General features: G+C 52.8%; 2 protein-coding genes across 2 annotated transcripts; one reads left to right on the forward strand and one right to left on the reverse strand.

Annotated features, from left to right (window-relative positions):
• Positions 1–73: 73 nt before the first annotated feature.
• Positions 74–3950, reverse strand: LOC133905847 (tryptophan--tRNA ligase, cytoplasmic). Its single transcript, XM_062347624.1, has 11 exons — positions 3332–3950; positions 3139–3258; positions 2421–2606; positions 2266–2317; positions 2010–2162; positions 1610–1702; positions 1382–1462; positions 1142–1213; positions 837–905; positions 623–733; positions 74–368 (listed from the first exon to the last, which is right to left on the reverse strand). Exons 1-11 carry the CDS (start codon positions 3574–3576, stop codon positions 318–320), a joined length of 1233 nt encoding a protein of 410 aa, XP_062203608.1. The 5' UTR covers positions 3577–3950; the 3' UTR covers positions 74–317.
• A 7339-nt stretch (positions 3951–11289) lies between these two features.
• LOC133906036 (predicted GPI-anchored protein 58) lies at positions 11290–11956 on the forward strand. The gene is made up of 2 exons (XM_062347832.1): positions 11290–11507; positions 11596–11956. The coding sequence occupies exons 1-2, from the start codon at positions 11290–11292 to the stop codon at positions 11954–11956; spliced, it is 579 nt and encodes a 192-aa protein (XP_062203816.1).
• The last annotated feature ends 7595 nt before the right edge of the window (positions 11957–19551 follow it).

Below are 19551 nucleotides of genomic sequence, written 5' to 3' on the forward strand. Positions count from 1 at the left end.
TGATAGTGTGTGCTTAGAACCTGTACACATGTCTAGATATGTGTGTGATGTGAGTGAGCTATGTGCGTTATGCACTTGAAAAAAGTATCAAATTTTCTAACTCGGCAAAATATAGAACACTCGATTTTTACATTGACAACTTTATTTGAAACCATGATGCATTAATCTTACAAAATCAAGCGGCCACCACACAGGATGGTGGTCAGGTTCACATTAACCCAGAAAATATAAATCACGGAACTAGGGTAGGCTGATCCCATAATTCTAAAAAAATTCTCCCAGGGAACAAAAATGTCCATCCGTTCTTGTCATGATGCTCAGCCAAACATATTAGGAAGAGGCCTCACTGCCATGAACGCATCAACCATCTGTACAAACAAGAAATCGTTAAAGCGATGCATGGAATTTATATTGACGGACATGAGGAATACGTAAGTGTTCAAATTCGGCATTTGTGGTCAGAATGTTTGACTTAGGGTGTTAGTGTATGAGCTCGGGTGCATCTATGTGCAAATACTATGTAAGAATTGCGGTGTATGTGTGGGCAAGAAGATAAAATTGTGCCCGCTCATAGTCCTTCAAAATATACGGTGCAACACGACATATCTAATGAACTATGTACCTCCTCGGTCACTTGAGCTCGGGCCCTTTGATGTCTAGCAACCAGCTCATATAGAACTTCTATGAGTCGTTGCTTCACTTCACCTGTCAGCATCCTACCTTCCTTATACTCCTGGTGTTGAGATTCAAAATTATAAGTGCAACTTAGTTTTCCAATAAGAAAAGGGGATGTGCCATCTTAATTTTTTGTATGTAGCATAATTTGTAAAAAATACCTTCTTTATGTGCTCGAGCACATCATCATCTTCAAGGAAGAAGTTTAGGTACTTGATCGGGACATCCACCTTAATATCACAATGAGAAGTCACCAATTGACTTTGTGTTACTTAAGAGAAGTACAGCAATTAACAGGAATATTGCAAGTAAATTCTACAAATGAAAATATCTCACAATCTTGTGCATGTTTGAACTTAAAATGGTAAAAAATTCAGGCAATTAGAGAAGGAAGAAATTTTGCTGTCTGCACTAGTGTAGTATTCATTAACACGTGCACAGATATAACAGGTAAAAAAGGGCTTACATTAAGGTTAGCTCCAAGTTTTCTATGGAGCTCTACCGAGTCCTGGCCACCTGAGAAGGCGTATCTATTCACCTGGAAAACGGTGGAGATAAATTATAAGCACATCAAGAAATACCTACATTTCAATGCTTGCCTAAATCCAATAATCATTTCACAGGAATTTAAATAGCCAAAACTCAGAACATGTAATTGTTGGGTAAGCATTTTATTTCCAGTTCAAAAAGAAAATTCAGGACAAACCTTTGTTGTTATTTCTTTGCGAGTATCTGTCACATATATCGCAGAGTTCGGGTCACTGGCCGACATTTTTGTGTTCTCCCCCTGTCAAAAAGAAATAAAGCAGGTCACATAAAGCACCTAAAGAAGGAAAAGAAAACCAAACAAGTTAAAATTAGCTAGAGGCAGTCAAACTGGGCCTGAGCTTATATTCAGTTATAAATCCATGCTCTTCAAAAGAAGAAAACGTACCTGAAGAGCAGGGAAAAATCTTGATTCGATCAGTGATGGTTTCTGATAACCAATTCTTGGAGCAACATCACGAGTCATCCTAAAATAAGGATCCTGCATAAATATAATATGAATCAAATAAGCAACTCAAACTTACAAAACAAAACACACACATCCACCAACATTTCAGTATCTTTAATGGAAATATTAGATATGCTTTCATGATAATGAATAAATGTATCCATACTTTACATATATCAGTGGGACAATTCAAAATTAGTGCTGGAAATAACCAAGAACTTAAAGGGATCTAAGTTCAAAGTTTGTGCTGCTAGATATACGTTATAAGTATACTGGCAAGTAAATCTACAACCAACTATGTTATACTGTCAAGATCATCATACCAAAGATATGTTTGTACCTGGTCTATTGCACATGGGATAAGGCACCGCAGTTGGTCATTGACAGCGAAGAGATGGGGAAACGAAGAAGGGAATGATGGAACTGCCTGCACAGGAGGAAAGCTAACCTTTCCTATGTGATCCTCAGGACTGAATCCAAATATCCCTACAACCTGTCATTGAAGAGTAAAAAATATTAGTCAACGATAATGCTTGAAGGTAAGTAATCAAGCTCTCTAGTGTTCAAAACATTGTTCTTAATTGAACAGCTCTAACCTTATTATACGTCACACATCTGGCAACTTTAACCATGTTTTCATAAAAGGCACTGCAAGAAACAGCATGCACTTCACTTGCTCAGTGACATAATAAACAAAAAAAATCAGTCAAATTGTTAAAACATTAATTAGGATTAAGAAGACCAATCTTACCCTCCAACAAAACTGAAATCTGAGAAAATGAAAGTTCTTTCAACATCGAAACCACATGCTATTATGTCTTTCGCATTTTCACGTGCAAGCCTTTTACTTTCCTCAACAGTCAAGTTCTTCCACAAGAACTTCTCGTCATCAGTTAGCTGTATCACTAAAGGCACCTTGAAAGCATCCTGCAAATATCTGAAGAAATACCCTGATGGTTAATCAAAATTGTTCATGGTTACTCACAAAATCAGAACTGAAACTATATATGGGATTCATCAAAGAATGCATAGCTTTTTAGTGTAAATAAAATACCACATGGAGAAAATAGAGAACATCATGGAATACATCATATTCCATCCCTGCATGCTACTCAAGGGTTTAAAGAATGTTCTAACATCCCAGACTTCCTTTCCTTGAACATGGTCAAATGAAATATTCCAGGACAGCTTTCATTGCGAAGACTATGCAACACATCCGCCATTTTATCCCATACCTCAGCCGACTTACCACATAAACTACCAGAAAGAACATTTCAAAATCAAATAAGGATAATTCTCATTCGGTCCATCTAGTGGTAAATGAATAACTTTCGCAGTCATCAACAGATCCAAAGTGGATTATTCTAGTGAAAATACCGCTCGCTGCCACACCATTGTTCAATTATGTAACGCAATGAATCAAGAGAGTAACAGAGAGACTAGAGCCGCAGATTGGAAGCAACGCTTACTTGGTGAACATGAAGGGGATAAGGTGGCCGAGGTGCAGCGCCTCCGACGAGGGCCCCCTCCCCGTGTACAGGTAGAACTTCTCCCCCCTCTCGTACAGGTTCAGAATCTCGTTCAAATCCCTGCACCAAAATTCATTAGCACCCACACCTCTGCGTTAGATTTTTTTTTTAAAGCTAGGGTTTTGCTCACTACCGGTGGGCAAAGAAGATGCCGCGGCGGAGGAACCGGTGCGGCGGCCGGCCGGTGAGGCGCGCGACGCGGTCGACGAGCGCGGCGTCGAGGCGCTGGCAGCCGAACTGGTCCACCAGCTTGTCGTAGTCGATGCCGCCCTTTCCCGCCGACACCTCCCATGGGTTCACCACCTGCTCCTCCTCCCCATCTTTCTTCACGTCGACCCCCCTCTCCGCCGATGCAGATGCCGCCGCCGCCGCCGCCATGGCTGGCCGCAGGCAGATCTCCCTTGCTCTCTCGCCGGCGGCGCCGCCCGGGATTGATTGGAGCCGGGCTTGGTCAGCTAAACCTCGGGGTTGTCTCTGGCTGACGTCTGGGCCCCGGAAGACAGCGAGTAGCGAAGGCAAAGGTGGGTCTCGGGTCTCGGGGAAGGAACGGACGAGCCCTTCCGGGGGCGGATCGCCTGCGGCCCGGAAGGAGCTCGACGGTAGAGAGCGGGGAGGGGTCGCCGCGGCGGCGGAGTAGATCGGAGGTGGGGTGGGGTTGGATGCGGCGGAGGCAGGGTAGAGTCGATGTCACGTGGGGATTGACGTTTGGTTGCTTAGCGAGATGACGCGGCGTCCCTGGGTTCCGCTCCGGTCTTCTTTACTTGAATTGCTTTCTTCAAAATTGCTACCAAACGAAATCATAGGTAATTTACGCAGATGCGGAATAAATAAATAAAATAATAGTAACCACATCAAGGAAAATAGTCCCTCATATATCTTGAATGAATTGACTTGTTCTATTTAACTTAAGTTGCATGATAGACCTATAAAATATCAATTACTCCTTGCAAATGACTCGGTTTCACCCATAAAGGTCGTCACCGCTTGTACGGGCCCAAAACTCAACACATCATGGCCAAGCCTTACCGTTAACCAAAGCTCGCCCACGTGGCAATCGCCTTGTGAACTGTGCCATCGCGTTCTCCCTTCCTCGCAACTCGTCGATAGTGACAGTAAAAGGCTCGGAGGCGCATGGGCTAGGCTTTGTGCCGCACCTTGGGCACGTGATAGCCCCTCCCGTCCGGCCCCGGGTGTCCATGGGAAGTCGTCGGTTGTGTTGAACGGTGGATAGGATGGCTAAAGTCAAGTCGGTCAGAGGATACCAGTCCTAAAAGGGTCAGTCTCTATTTAAGGTGACCTATATTTTGAATCTTTTTCGATCATATTTTTTATCCATTAGATTTAGATCTAACCATCTGAATCAACTCTTTATTTTGTAACCCTACCTCCCCTCCCTCTCTCTCTCTCTCATGTTTCTTCCCATTGCTCCCGCTTCACAACGCTGCCTCCTAACGCCACCCGATTCATAACCCTTGCGGACACCAGAGACAACGACGTCGCACCAATCCTAGCCCAATGCCACCATCCATGTTCCACTTCAGATGCCACCACGTACCTTCTTCTTCAACATCGAGGCTCCCCTGCCCCCACCTTCCTATTCTGTCTCCGGTGGCTCTTGCCACTAGCTAAGCTATTAGAGATTAGGCGCCCTTGCCTCGACCTAACCCGACCCATCGCCGGTCCTCTGCCACCATGGCCAACGATGCCCTTGCCACCTCACCATCCTGCCCACTACTTGCCACCACCGCTAGGACGGTCTGCCTCCCGACCATCCCTCTAAACCTTCCAGACTCAGGTAATCCCCAAACTCTAAATCCCCTAACCCTAACCCTAAATTGGCATAAAATCTAGTTCAAATTTAGGTGACTTAGAGTTTTGAAATTCAATTCAAAACTGATTTTAGAATAGGGATGTCTATACAATAGGTCGATAAAAAGTTTTACATTTTTAATCACTTAAATGTCTTATCAGTATAGACTGGACCTATTCAAACCTCGGGTCGGATCAGGCTGGGTTCCATATCGGGATTTGAAATACCTGATCAAATATCTTCAAGCTCAAGCCCACCCGAGGGCCGAGGCAAAAGTAGAATATATCAAGCTCGTGCACGCCTAATGGAAAAACCCGAAGCTTGAGGCCTGACCCGAAAGCCCGAACATTAACAGTATTTTGAACTAAAATAAAGAAAAACATATCACGATGGCTGTATGATTGCGCACATCCAATCTAGGTCCCGCCAGAGGAAAGTTGTTGGTGAATCCATGTGTGTACGATAGTGCAAGATCTCTACGGATAGAGGTGGCCCCCAGCTCAGATGCCCAGTACTTGCCACCACCACTAGACTCTCTAGTTGAATGCAAGTGGCGACAGAGGGCAAGAGGCAAGCAACATAGACTCCTCCTGTGCAGCAGAGTGGTGTAGGATGTTTATGGCTAGATAGTAGAAGACTAGAAGAGAAGGCTTTTATGTGGCTGCAAGCTTAATGAGAAGAATCATCGTATTTTAATGATGTCTCTTACTAATATAGTACAGATCTGATCGGGGTTACCCGACTATTGAATTTGTAAGCATGAGTCCAGCAAAAAAAATCACTCTGTACTGAGATTTGAGACTCAAGCTCGACTCGATACAAACCCGACCTAGTTTTTTCGAGTGAGGTTGTCGGGCCAGCCTACCATAAGCAGGTCTAGTCAAGGGAGAAGTCAGGCGAGCGGATGACCGGGGTCTTCTCTTTTACAAGACAGGATCATGCACAGCTAGAATGGTGATTTAGGCTTGATTTCACCGAAAATTATCGGGATCAGCTAACCCGACAAACACCCCTGGCGTAGCCAGATTTGACATGATTATTGTGATGTTCTTATTTTTTGTTAATTGTGATATCGATGTACCATGTCTGTTTGTCGAAATGTACCATGTCTGTTTGTCCAGTGATCGACAGGTCCAAGCAAGTTTAAAGGACTTGTTTAAAACCCAAGCAGCCAATCTTGGGTCTAAATCGGATCTTAAATGTGAAACGAAATTTCTCCTTCTATTCACTCGAATAAAATAGTCAGTTTATGACAAAAGCAAACGGAGACACCACTCAGATGCTCGGGATTCAAACATAAAATGCACATGCTATAATTGCAGGGAAAAAGACTAAAAACTCGACTACATCTCGTTGCTTCTTGTTGTTCTTGTGACGCTGGTCATTTAAAATCGGGAAGTTTGATTATAGTTATCAAAGTTGATCAATTTTTAATAATATGTTCGAAGTTAATTATTTTTTTTATCACATGTCTCACGAGGACTAGCTTGTAATAAAGTTTATCCTTCAACTTTCTTATCTAATATGAAATTTTATTACAAACTAGCCTTGTGAGATATACGGTCAAATGATGATCAACTTCGGACATTATCAAGAGTAAATTCGCAAAACTACATATATTTTAATAAAATTATCTCAAAACTATAGATATAAGCAATAATTTCACAAAAATAAGATTTAATGACAATTTTATCACAAAACTACAAATACTTTGTTAAAATTATCGCAAAACTACATATTTAAGCAATAATTTCGTAAAATTACAGATTTAGCGTCGATTTTATCGTAAAACTACATATTTAGAGGAGTTATTTTTAGCCCAGTTACCATGACGATCGGACCCATTCGTCAAGTTAACAGATCTGTGGTAGAATCTATAGTTTTATGATAAAATTAGCGTTAAATGTGTAGTTTTGTGAAACTGTTGCTTAAATCTGTAATTTTACGATTTGCGATAATTTTGTCAAAGTATCTGCAGTTTCATGAGCTCTCGAATAGTTCGTTTCATGAGCTGGCAGCTGCTGTGAGACTATAAGCGGGGTCCGACTATCATAGTAACAAGGTTATGAACAACTTCTCTAGAATTTGTAGTTTTATGAAAAAAATCTACGCTAAACCTATAGTCTTGTAAAAGTATTGTTTAAATATGTAGTTTTAAAATAAAATTAACATTAAATCTACAATTTTGCTATATTTTTATCATAGTATCTGTAGTTTTACGAAATGTACTCTATTATCAAAGGTTGATAAACTTTATGACAGATAATAAATTTTTCCATTAAAATCTTCACATTAAACAAAAACCAATGGTCAGCTTGAGTAATCACTAGGACAAAAAGAAACATACTATAACTTACTAAAACTCTAAAAGATCAATAGGAAAAAGAATAACATTATGAAAAAACAGTTTGTTAATAGGAAAAAGGTAAAGGTGAGATGAAGAAAGGGATGGATAAGTATGAAACATATGAAGTAAGAAAGATGACAATGCCACTTACTAGCAGCCTAGATTTGATTACTGAACGATGATGATCTTAGACAATTCTAGAGTATTTTTTTTTCTAATCTACACTTCTGTAAAATACAAGAGTTATTACATATTCAATCGTTATCTACCATCCATCCAAATTGATTAAACGGTCACCATATAAAATTAGATCTCGTTCTTCCATTAAAAATATATTTAATCTCTTATTATTTGTATTCCACATATTCTAAAAATACACTTAATATCTTATTATTTGACTTCCATAACTAGACATCCAATATTTGCTTTTCACACATTCTAAAAATACGCTTAATATTTTATTATTTGTTTTCCATACATAAACGTCTAATATTTACCTTCCACGCATTCTAAAGATACACTCAATTTCTTATTATTTGCCTTTTATACCTAAACGTTAAATATTTGTCTTTCATATATTCACTACTGGATTTCTCCAGAGGTACATCATCTCTCACACTTCGCTTGCACTGTTATCTACCATAGAAGTTGTCTCTATCACATTATCTTTACACTAAAGTACTATACGAGAATTATCTTCATCTTCTCACAAATCAGTCACTATCTTGATGCTCATCATAACATTACTGCAAACGACTAACTCTAATCGATACAGTCCCCTCTACCCTCATGTACAAATACTCTTAATTCTACTCCTCCTAAAGTTATATGATTATGTTATAAATTTTATGTATATAAATCTCTTGTTTAATATGCTATATTTTTTACTGGTATGGATTACTATACCTTTGATTGAAATGCGTCTGAAGTTGCTAGGATTTCACTAATTTTTGACCCCTGGATTTTGATGAATTGATACGATCAATGAAACCATCAAAGAATCAACCATTAAGCATTAACCACGCAAATGACATTCGGCTCACCGACACCGCAATTTAGACGGGCCCCAAACCCCGCCGACCAAGGCTCGCCCACGCGGCGGCCGCCTCGCGAACCGCCCTACCTCCCTCGCAACCCGCCGTAGGCGACGCGTGGAGGCGCATGGGCCAAGCACTGCGCGGCGCCTTGGGGCGCGTGAGGCCCCCTCCGCCTCGGGCGTCGCCGGCTGCCGCTGACGGCGCGCCGCAGGACCGGATCGGCGAGCTCTCCAGTGACGGTGAGGCCGGGTTCCGCTTTTCTTGGTGCTCCCCGGTTAGTTTTGATGCTTCGATTTTGCTGCTGGTGATTGGGTCCTGCGTTTTCTTAGGTCCTCGAGTCCTCACGGTGTAGTTTAGTTTCAGGCGAAATGCTGGTGGCAGGTTTCAGGACATGGAAGGGGGTGCTTTGGTTTGCTGCTCGAAATCTCGAATTGAACTGGGGTCGGTTGGGACTTAGAAGCTAGTTCTTGATGAGTTGATTCTTGTTCTCGACCCTTCTGTCTTGTTAGGATCCTGGGGTCAAGGTCTTTGATTGAATGTGAGTGAGACCTGCGGATGATTAGAGCAAGACATTGCGGTCTTGCTTCATGGTGTTCTTTTAGTCATGGTGTCTGCCCCGATGTTCTGTGTACTGTTTTGTTGAAGTGTGGCATGTTTAAATAGGTAACTTTATCTGGCTGGCTGACACCTCATCGGTAGGCCCCTCGGGGGCCTTTCTGGGTCGTCGGGGTACCGAGTGCTCGGAGGTACTGTTCACCTCCCCGAGCACTCTCTTTCCGTGCACTCTCCTTCAGGGAACCGAGTGCTCGGGGGCTGCCGCACACAGCCCCAAGCACTCTCTCCAGAGCACTCTTGTATGGACCTTCGGGGAACCGAATGCTCAGGGGCTGCCGCACGCAGCCCCGAGCACTTTTGTACGGACCTTCGGGGAACCGAGTGCTCGGGGGCTGCCGCACTCTCTCCCGAAACTTATCTCTTCTGGTCGTCGGGGTACTAGGGTGCTCGGGGGTGACCGCACACCTCCCCGAGCACCTTCTTCCCGGTACTTGAATTCCATGGATCATCGGGGAACTGGGGTGCTCGGGGACCGCTGACTGTGGTCCCGAGCGCCTTCTCTCAGGACTTAATCTTTTCTCATCTTGCAGGAGAGATCCCGTAGATGGCGCCATGTGGCGGATGGCTGGCTCGGCCTCGGGATTCGGGGACCCCCGGTTCCTCATACACCGACAGTAGCCCCCGGGCCCATTGGCAGGCGATGGCCCAGAGACTGCGGATGGGCCCTTCGTCGCGAACGAGGCCGAAGCCGGCGTGGACGCCACGTGGCAAGCTTTCAGAAGGTGGCCCCTTCGGTCCGGGCCTTTGGTACGGCCCAACGGGGAGATGAATGGACACGCGTCCACACAACTCCCGATGGTCATGACAACGGGACGGGCAGCACGCGCGGCAGCCGCGCAGATCGAGAAAAATACACCTGGCAACCGCTGGCACCGCACGACCTGTGGGAGATTCGCCTGGCAGTTGCGTCGATCTAGGAAACCGTCCCGCCGAGTGTGCCGTGGCAGGAGACATTTGAATTCTCTGAGGTATAAAAAGGGGGAGAGGAGCGAACCGCCCTCCTCTTTACGCCATCTCGTGATCCTGCTCTTGCTTCCTTCGCGCTCTTGAGCCCTTAGAATCTCCCTAGGCGATCAGAGCACATCTCCTTCTCCACCGTTCAGACCATCGCCCCCCCCCCCCCGACGAAATGCAGAGAGCTGGAGGAGGCCACCGTGATGAGACTCCAGACAGCGTGCCGTCGGAGTCTCGCCTGAGGAACGAAGAGGCGGCGGGGAAGATCAGGAAGCTGTTGGTCCCCGAGGGCCAGCAGGGGGCCCTGGTGGTGACGCCGGCGAGCTTCCCACCGGCGACGACCCGCCCGGGGCGCATCGTCCTGTTTACATCTTTCGTGGCGGCGGGGCTGGTGCCGCCGTTCTCCACGTTTTTTCTTCAAGTCCTCGACACCTACGGCATTCAACTGGTGCACCTGAGCCCCAACTCGGTCGTCGTCCTGGCGGTATTCGCCCACTTCTGCGAGATGTTCGTGGGAGTGGCGCCGTCGATGACACTCCTCCGGCATTTCTTCGCGCTGCGATCTGCCGGGAAGAAGAGGGGTTACTCCACCGCGGACGTCGCGGGCTGCTGCAATCTCCGGCTGCGGGACGGTATGGGGGAGCGGTACATCCCCTAGGTGCTGCGAAGTAAGTGGGAGGAGTGGCGGCGTGATTGGTTCTACGTCGACGTCGACCCCCACGACCGTCTCGCCCTGCCGGAGGTGGCGGCGGAGCCCCAGAAGGCAACCTGGGAGGTACCGCCGCCGACAGACGCGCGATTGGAGCCGGTCTTCGAGCGCATCGGGTTCCTGCGCGATGCCAGGCTCACCTCGGTGATGGTGGTGGCGGACTTCCTGCGCCGCCGCCTGGCGCCCCTGCGGGAGCGGGCCCGGCCCTGCTGGCTCTACACCAGGCCTGAGGACATCACCCGGACCCAGATCGGCGCGAGCTGGGACCTGGGCCCGGCGGAGTTGAGGGGCATGCTCCGGGTGGTGACCGGCATGGATGGGATGAGCTGGGCGGAGCTCCCGTGGAAGGAAATGGCGCTCTGCGCTAATCCCGAGCGGGCGGCAATCCAGGCGAAGCTGCCAGAGTTCGACGCCCAGGGGTTGGTCGACCGGCCGAGGAGCCGGAGTCCCGAGGTTGCTGAAATCCTCGGGTTGGATGAGGCGGCCGGCGAGGGAGCCACAGGCCAGCAGTGGGGCCGCTGCAGGCAGCAGCCACCGCACCGGAGGAGGAGGCACCGCCGACAGCGGAGCGGCGACGACGCCGGAGGACCGGGGGAAGCGCCCCCGGCTCTTCACTCCCATGCCGGAGTCCCCACCGTCGCCATCGACGGAGGCGGCATTCCCAGTTCTGGAGTCGCGCCTTGTTCAGCTGGGGCCCAATCCGGCGCCCGGAGACCACGCGGCAGCCCCGCCGAACCCCCGGTGGAAGAGGAGGAGGGAGGACTCCGGCCTGGCGCCATCGAGCCCGAAGTTCAGGATTCCAGCAGCCAAATGGCAGTACCGAAAGCCTACAGCCACGTAAGTCTAGTCCTTCATTCCTTCTTGGGCGTGCTTCGCCCGAACTAAGCTCTGGATTTCGATTTTGATCTTTGTCCTTCTCCCGCAGGCCGCCTACGGGCGCCGTTGAGGGCCAGGGGCGGCCGAAGGCGCCGAGGCATGCGCCAGCCCCCGAGCCGAGCGCGCCGGCGGAGCCAGGGCTGGCAAGTGCGGCGATGGGGCCGGGGCAGACAGACACGGCGGCGGAGACGGGTCAGACGAACGCGGCAGTGGTGCCGGAACTGGCGGACGCGGCGGCGGAGCCAGAGCCGGCGGACGCGATGTCCTTGCTGGGACCGGCGGATGTGGCGACCGGGAGGGTGCCGACGGACGCGGTGGCCGAGACAGAGATGCTACCGCCGCCCGAGCACCAGGCGCCGTCTGAGCCCGCCCCTGGCACGCCGAGCGCGGTGCTGGCCACCGTGCGGTAACTTTCGGGGACCCCGAGCCCCTCGAGGGAGGCTCGTAGGGGACCCAGCGCCCAGCCGCCGCCCAGCCAGCCCGTCGAACCCCTCCCGGTCGCGCTGGGGAGCGTCCGGGAGGCGATGGGGCGGCTGGAGGCGGCCGTAGCAGAGGAGGTGGCGCAACTGGAGGCGGAGCGCGCCGCTCTGGCCACGGAGAGAGCGCAGCTTACCACTGCTTGGCGCTCTTTCGAATCCCGCCTCATCGCGGTGCGCGCTGCCAACGAGGACGAACAGCGCGCTATGGAGGAGGCCCACGTGGAGGTCACGCGGGAGCGGAAGGTTTTGGAGGACACCCAGGCGGAAGTTGCACAGGAGCGGGAAGACGCCGCTCGACTGGCTGAGGCATCGCGGCAAGAAGCTGCCGGGGCCCTTGCCAGGGAGAGGCAGGTGCAGGAGCGGGAGGAGGCGGTCGCGAACCGCGAGAGGGCAGCAGAGGCCCTCCAGGCTGACCTAGCTCGTCAAGAGGGCGAGGTCGACCGGACCCGCGCCGATCTCCAACATTGGGCAGAGGAGCTCCAGCACATCGAAGGGGATCTCCGACGCTGGGAGGAGGACGTCGCAATCCGGGAGGTCGACGCCGAGATAACGGCGGCGGACTTGGGCGCCCGAGAGGAACTGCTGGCCCGTCGGGATTCGGAGGATGCCGAGGCGGCGGCGGCCGCTGCTACTAGGAAGGAGCAGATCGCCAAGTCCGAGGCGGAGCTGTCTGCCCGTGAGCGGGCCCTGTCTGAGCTGGCGGGGCAGGTGAAGCTGGCCGCCGGCCATGCACCCGTCTCCGGCTCTTCTGGCGCGGTCGGGGGCCAGGGGCTCGAGGAGCAGCTGCGGATCGCGAAGGAGGAGCTCGAGGCCGCCTTTGTCGCGCTGGCCAGGTTGCAGCTGATGCTGGATGACATCCTCCGGTGGATGCAGCGGTCCGTGGCGGTGGCCGAACTCGGGCAACTCATCATGGAGACGAAGGTGGGAGGCCCTGGCTGGCATGCCCTAGGCTTCCAGCAGGTCTGCGAGCTCCTCGAGGCGCTGCCGTGGGCTATCCAGGAACTCGCCGCCCGGGAGGGGCGTGGTTTGGCCCAAGCAGTGGCCGAACACGTCCTGGCTTGCTACCGGAGCCGAGACCCGAACTTCCCGCTGGAGCCGGCTCAGGAAGGGTTGGTCGAAGCCGAGGAGGAGGCTGCCCGGAGGTAGTTCAGAGCACCGTCGCCGTGGTGGCGGCCGGCTTCAAGCGGGAGGTGCCGCCGCCCCCAGTCCCGAGGAGCGGCCATGAAGGCTCTGACTCCGACTCCGACTAGGCTTTTGTAGTAGCTTTTTCCTTTTTTTTCTTTCCTTTTTGCTTTGATGTAAATATGGGAGTGATCCCTCAGAAACGCTTGTCCTTCTTTTGTGAATATAATGAAAGCCTTTCTTTGGGTTCGCAACTCCGGTATTCTCCTGAGTGCTTGATGTTGTTTCTGATGTTTTCTCTTGGTGCCCCGAGGAGTACTCAGTCGGACCGATCCCGACATTTCCTTCCCCAAGAACGAAGTCGTCCCGATTGTCCTTCTCGGTGCGTTCAGCCCCCGAGCCTTCGCGAGTCCGCATCGGCTAAGTCAAAAGACAAAGGCACGAACTTCCTTGCTCGGGAGATAGATCGATCCAGCGCGGAGCACGCCATGACCGGCGAACACTTTTCCATCTTGCGACCACTCAGTCAGCAGACCGGGGACACGCGCGGGCGGGAATGCGACCAAGAGTCCCCATGGTTCGGTGGTGTCCGGGCTTAGGACGGACCGGGCCGAGCACCGACAGCCTGCCCCTGAGGCCTAGGCTCCGGACTACTCGAGCGGCTCGAGCGATAGGATTACCCAGGGCGCCCAGGGACTCGGTAGTGCTCGGGGCCCTAAAAGCGGACCGAACACCACGACCACCATGAGAGACTTCGATCAGACATTACCGCATGTACGGTACACCTTTCTACGGACCGTTATGTCGTTCTAGGAAAAAGTGGGCACACGGTAGGGTTTTGTGCGCGAGTAGACCATCTCACCGGGCAGATTAGAATACGGGGGCCCCCGAGGACGACTCGGGAATAAAATATTATTGAATGTAAATTCGTCCGAATTTAACCACTCACCGGACAGCTGTCGGCCTTTCGGCCAAACGATCCAGGAGGGGTATGCGCTCTGAGCTCGGGGTGCCCGGGGACTTGGCTCCCATGGTCGGGGCGCCCGAGCACCAAGGGGCACGTGAGGAGCCCGGGATCAGGTGATCTCGATCACTCATGCTTGAGCGGTAAGACCACCCGATGACCCTTGGGGCCGAGCAGCGACCTAGGCATCGAGGCCCTCGCGGTCGAGCTGCTTTTGCTTTGATTGTCGATCTATGACTTAAGAGAAAATGGAGAAATTCCTTGTTTGGTGCGCTCTGTTAGTGCGGTACTTGTTATAGACTGCTCTCGTTTTCGACCCGAGACCTCTCGAATACCCAGACCGGCGGACAAGAGCAGACAGAGGCACAACCCAGAGGTCCCATGGTTCGGTGACGCCCGGGTATGACAGACCAGACCGAGCACCGACAGCCTGCCCCTGGGGCCTTGTCGGAGGATTAACTCCTGTCGCAGGGATCCCGAGAGACCCTTTTTTAGAGATTCGGCCGGGGGGATGATCCTAAATAAGTTCGTCAGAGAAATAAATGGAAGTGAATGCAACGGCCGGTGGTGGGGGATGTCGACCAAGTGCAAGAAGAAGTAAATGCATCGGGATTTAGACAGGTTCGGGCCGCACGGGGGTGTAATACCCTACTCCTGTATGGATGCTATAACTGTCCTGGGAAGTCCCTCAAGGATGTTGCTGGTTACAAGAATATTGGCCTAACTAAGAGCTTGAGGCTCCTTGTTCTTCGGTTGGAACTGTACTCAACCTAGCTCACAGTGTCTCTCGTTCTTCTTTGTTGATGTTGTGCCTTGTGCGTTATGTTGTTCTGTGTATCCTCTGGCTCTGGATCTCTTTCTTCGATTCGCCTTCTCCTCTGTGTTGCCGGCTGTTTTAAGTACCTGCCGGTAGAGACATGCCCCGAACGGAAAGGAGGGGGCGCAAGTTCCAAGACGCCATGACTGGGAAAGGCGTCATCATTTCTTCTGGGTGAAGTGACCGGGGGTGGAAAATGCGTCGCACGCCCGGTCACCTATCACCATAAACGCCCTGGCAACGGGAGCCGTGGAGGGGGCCCACCGGGCAGCCGCAGAGCAACTCGGCGTGCCCGCCCTGTCTTGTTCCTCTGCCACAGCAGGGCGGCAGACGGAACGCCTTGATCCTCGCGATGTTATCCCAAGGCAAGCCGAATGACGCGGGATGGGACCCGTGCAATTAATGACCCCACGCCTCTCTGCCAAAACATGGCAGGAACTGACACTGCAGCGGGAGTAGTTGGAAGTGTCAGGCCACGCACGCTCATTAAATGCGGCCTCGGACCTCTGACTGGTGGACACCTCATCGGTGGGCCCTTCGGGAGCCTTTCTGAGTCGTCGGGGTACCGAGTGCTCGGGGGTACTGTTCACGTCCCCGAGCACTCTCTCTCGAGAATGCCTACCCTTGTCTCCGGGGTACCGGGTGCTCGGGGGTACTGTTTACCTCCCCGAGCACTTTCCTCCCGAGCACTCTTGCACGAACCCTCGGGGAACCGAGTGCTCGGGGGCCGCCACGTGCAGCCCCGAGCACTCTCTCCCGAGCACTCTTTGTACGGATCCTCGGGGAACCGAGTGATCGGGGGCCACCGCTCGCAGCCCCGAGCACTCTCTCCCGGAACTCAACTCTTCTGATTATCGGGGGACTAGGGTGCTCGGGGGTGACCGGACACCTCCCCGAGCACTTTCTTCCCGGTACTTAGACTCCGTGGATCATCAAGGAACTGGGGTGCAACACCGAACCAGCTCGGAAGCATCCTGGAGGGCTGTAGGCCAGTAGAAACCTTGCCAGAAGGCCTTCCCGACCAGTGTGCGGAACGATGCATGGCCACCGCACTCGCCCTCGTGGATCTGAGTGAGAAGCTCGCCGCCTTCTGCCCGGGTGATGCATTTCAGGAGGATGCCGCCTGCGCTACGCCGGTAGAGATCCTCATCTACTATGGCATAGCGTTTGGACTGCCGAGCAACTCTTTCGGCAGACGCCTCATCCCCGGGAAGGAACTTTTCCTTCAAGTACCCTCGGATGTCGTCCATCCACGAGGTATCTTGAGAACAATCAGCAAGCGCAGTGCACTCACCGGACGGCGGCACCCTGACGGGGCTTCCCACTGAGGGCGCCGCCGGGGTCCCCTGAATTGAGTCCGAGGTTTCCCCTTCGTCCTGTTTGGCAGGCAGGACGGAAGGCCGTGTGAGTCTTTCTTCAAAGACTCCGGCAGGGATGCGAGCACGGGAGGAAGCCAGGTGGGAGAGGTTGTCGGCCAGAGCATTGTCGCGGCGCGGGATGTACCGCAGCTCCAGGCCATCGAAGCGCTTCTCCAGCTTCCTAACTGCCTCCACATACGCCGCCATTTGAGGATCCGTGCACTGGTACTCTTTGGATACCTGGTTGACTACCAGCTGGGAGTCTCCCTTGACTAGGAGGTGACGAATCCCAAGACCCACCGCGGCTCGGAGACCAGCGATGAGACCCTCATATTCCGCCATGTTGTTGGATGCGCGGAACTGCAGCAGCACGACGTACCGAAATTCTTCACCCGTTGGGGAGGTGAGAACCACTCCGGCCCCCGCGCCTTTCAGCAAGAGGGAACCGTCGAAATGCATGATCTAGCACCCGGGCGCATCGTGCCCGGGATACGCAGAAATCTCTTCTGGGGCGACCTCGGGGACGGGTGTCCACTCCGCCACGAAGTCAGAGAGTGCCTGGCTTTTAATCGCCTGGTAGCTGACAAAGTGTAGGTCGAACTCTGCCAGCTCCACCACCCACTTGACAACACGCCCAGTGCCTTCTCGATTCCGGAGGATAGGTCCCAGTGGGTATGTGGTAACCACCGAGACCTTGTGCGCCTGGAAGTAGTGGCGCAGTTTTCGGGAAGCGACGAGGACGGCGTAAAGCAGCTTCTGAGCCTGGGGGTACCTTGTTTTGGCCTCCTGGAGAACTTCACTGACGAAGTACACCGGTCGTTGTACCCGGCGGGCCCGGGCCGCGGCCTCACCCGAGGGGCTGTTGCAGCCCCCAGGCTCGGCGGTGAGGTCGGGGCCTGCTGTCGGGTGCTCGGGCTCTACTCCCTGGTCGGGAGGAGCTGAGTGCTCGGGCTCGACCCCCTACTCGGGGGGAGCCAAGTGCTCGGGCTCAACCCCCTCCCCGGGGGGAGCCGCGAGGACTGGGGAGTGCTCGGGGGCGGCTGGGAGCTGGGACCCAGCACCTGACCCCATGTACTCATCGCACTCCACCACCAGCACCATGCTTACGACCTGAGGGGTGGCCGATACGTAGAGTAGCAGTGGCTCACCCTCGGACGGGGCCACCAGCATGGGTGGTGAGGTAAGATACTTCTTCAGATCGCGGAAGGCCTGCTTGGCCTCCGGCGTCCAGTCGAAACGACCGGTCTTCTTCAGGAGCTTGAAGAGGGGGAGCCCCCGCTCCCCGAGTTTGGAGATGAAGCACCCGAGGGCCGCCATACAGCCGGCGAGACGCTGAACCTCCTTGAGTTGAGCCGGGGGTCGCATCTGCTCGATGGCCCGGATCCTCTCTGGATTGGCCTCAATTCCTCGGCTGGAAACCAAGAAACCGAGGAGCTTGCCCGCGGGTACCCCGAAGACACACTTCTCAGGGTTGAGCTTTAGGCGGGTAGTGCGGAGACTGTTGAAAGTCTCGGTAAGGTCTTCGAGCAGGGTGGCGCGGTCTCAGGACTTGACCACGAGATCGTCGATATAGGCCTCGACGTTGCGGCCAACCTGTGAATCAAGGGTGATGCGGATAGCGCACTGGAAAGAAGACCCAGCGTTGCGCAAACCAAAGGGCATCGACAAATAGAAATAAGTCCCCACCGGGGTGGTAAAAGTAGTTTTTTCTTCATCCTCTACGGCCATGCGAATCCGGTGCCGTACCCTGTGGCGTGGGTGGCGTTCCTTGGCGGTGAACGCCGACGAGCCGGGGAATCCTGGCGATCACGGACCGGCAGAGAGGAAGCATGGTCCTCAACCTCAGCCTCCTACCGGGTCTCCCGCTGGCGCTCGAGAGTGACACGTGCATCTTCGTGGCCCCTCCGCTCGTTGAGATGCAAGTGGAGGTCCTGGGCTTCAGACGCGGCCAGGGGGGCGGTGCTCCGCCTGGAGGCCCCCCGGCCTGTGCGAACATTACCCGACGATGGGCCGGTTCTGGCGACGCCACGCTGGGTGGTGGCGCGAGAACTCTTGGCCAACACCTGGCGGCGGGCTATGCCGACCAGGGCGGCGACTTCTTGGAGCCAACGGCCTTCCAGGGTTTTCGCCGTCGCCTGGACAGGCGGATGCCTGAGGAGAGCGTGCGCCGCAAGCAGCGCGCTCCCGGGGCTGGCCTCGCCGAAGGCGAGCCTACGCCGGAGAGGCGCCCGGCGCTGTCCAGACGCGGACCTGGTGGCCGGAGTTTTGACCACCAGCTGGGGGTCGAATGGTGCACCGGCGGCGACGGCGGCGGCCCTGCTGGGTCTAGCGCCCTGGTCCCCATGGGAGGGGAATGCCGCGCGTGCAGATCGCGGTTGCTGCTGGGACGCAGCAGCAGCTGGGGCCTCCTGTGCGAGGGGCTGCATTTCCCCGCTGGAAGTGGAGCCGGAGCGCTGGAGACGGTGACCACCGGCCATTTTTCCTGTGGAAGAAAACAAACAAACAAGTTCAGGGATGCTTCCCCCCTACCTGGCGCGCCAGCTGTCGGAGGATTAACTCCTGTCGCAGGGATCCCGAGAGACCCCTTTTTAGAGATTCGACCGGGGGATGATCCTGAATAAGTTCATCGGAGAAATAAATGGGAATGAATGCAACGGCCGGTGGTGGGGGTGTCGATCTAGTGCAAGAAGAAGTAAATGCACCGGAATTTAGACAGATTCGGGCCGCACGGGGGCGTAATACCCTACTCCTGTATGCATGCTATAACTGTCCTGAGGAAATCCCTCAAGGATGTTGCTGGTTACAAGAATGTTGGCCTAACTAAGAGCTTGAGGATTCTTGTTCTTCAGCTGGAACTGTGCTCAACCTTGCTCACAGTGTCTCTCTTGTGCTGTGTTCTTCCTTATTGTTGGTGTTGTTCTTGGTGTTATCTGTCTTCTTCTTTCCCTTCTGTGTTGCCGGCTATTTTAAGTACTCGCCGGTCACGACATGCCCCGAACGGAAAGGAGGGGGCTCGAGTTCCGAGATGCTATAAATGGAAAGGGTGTCATCATTTCCTCTAGGTGAAGTGACCGGGGGTGGAAAATGCGTCGCACGCCCGGTCGCCCGTCACCATAAATATCCTGACAACGGGTGTCGTGGAGAGGGCCCACCGGGCAGCCGCAAAGCAACCCGACGTGCTCGCCCTGTCTTGTTCTCCTGCCACAGCAGTGCGGTAGATGGAACGCCTTGATCCTCATGACGTTATCCCGAGATAAGCCGGATG

Source organism: Phragmites australis, chromosome 23 (assembly GCF_958298935.1).
Source record: "Phragmites australis chromosome 23, lpPhrAust1.1, whole genome shotgun sequence".
In the NCBI taxonomy this organism is placed as follows: Eukaryota; Viridiplantae; Streptophyta; class Magnoliopsida; order Poales; family Poaceae; genus Phragmites; species Phragmites australis.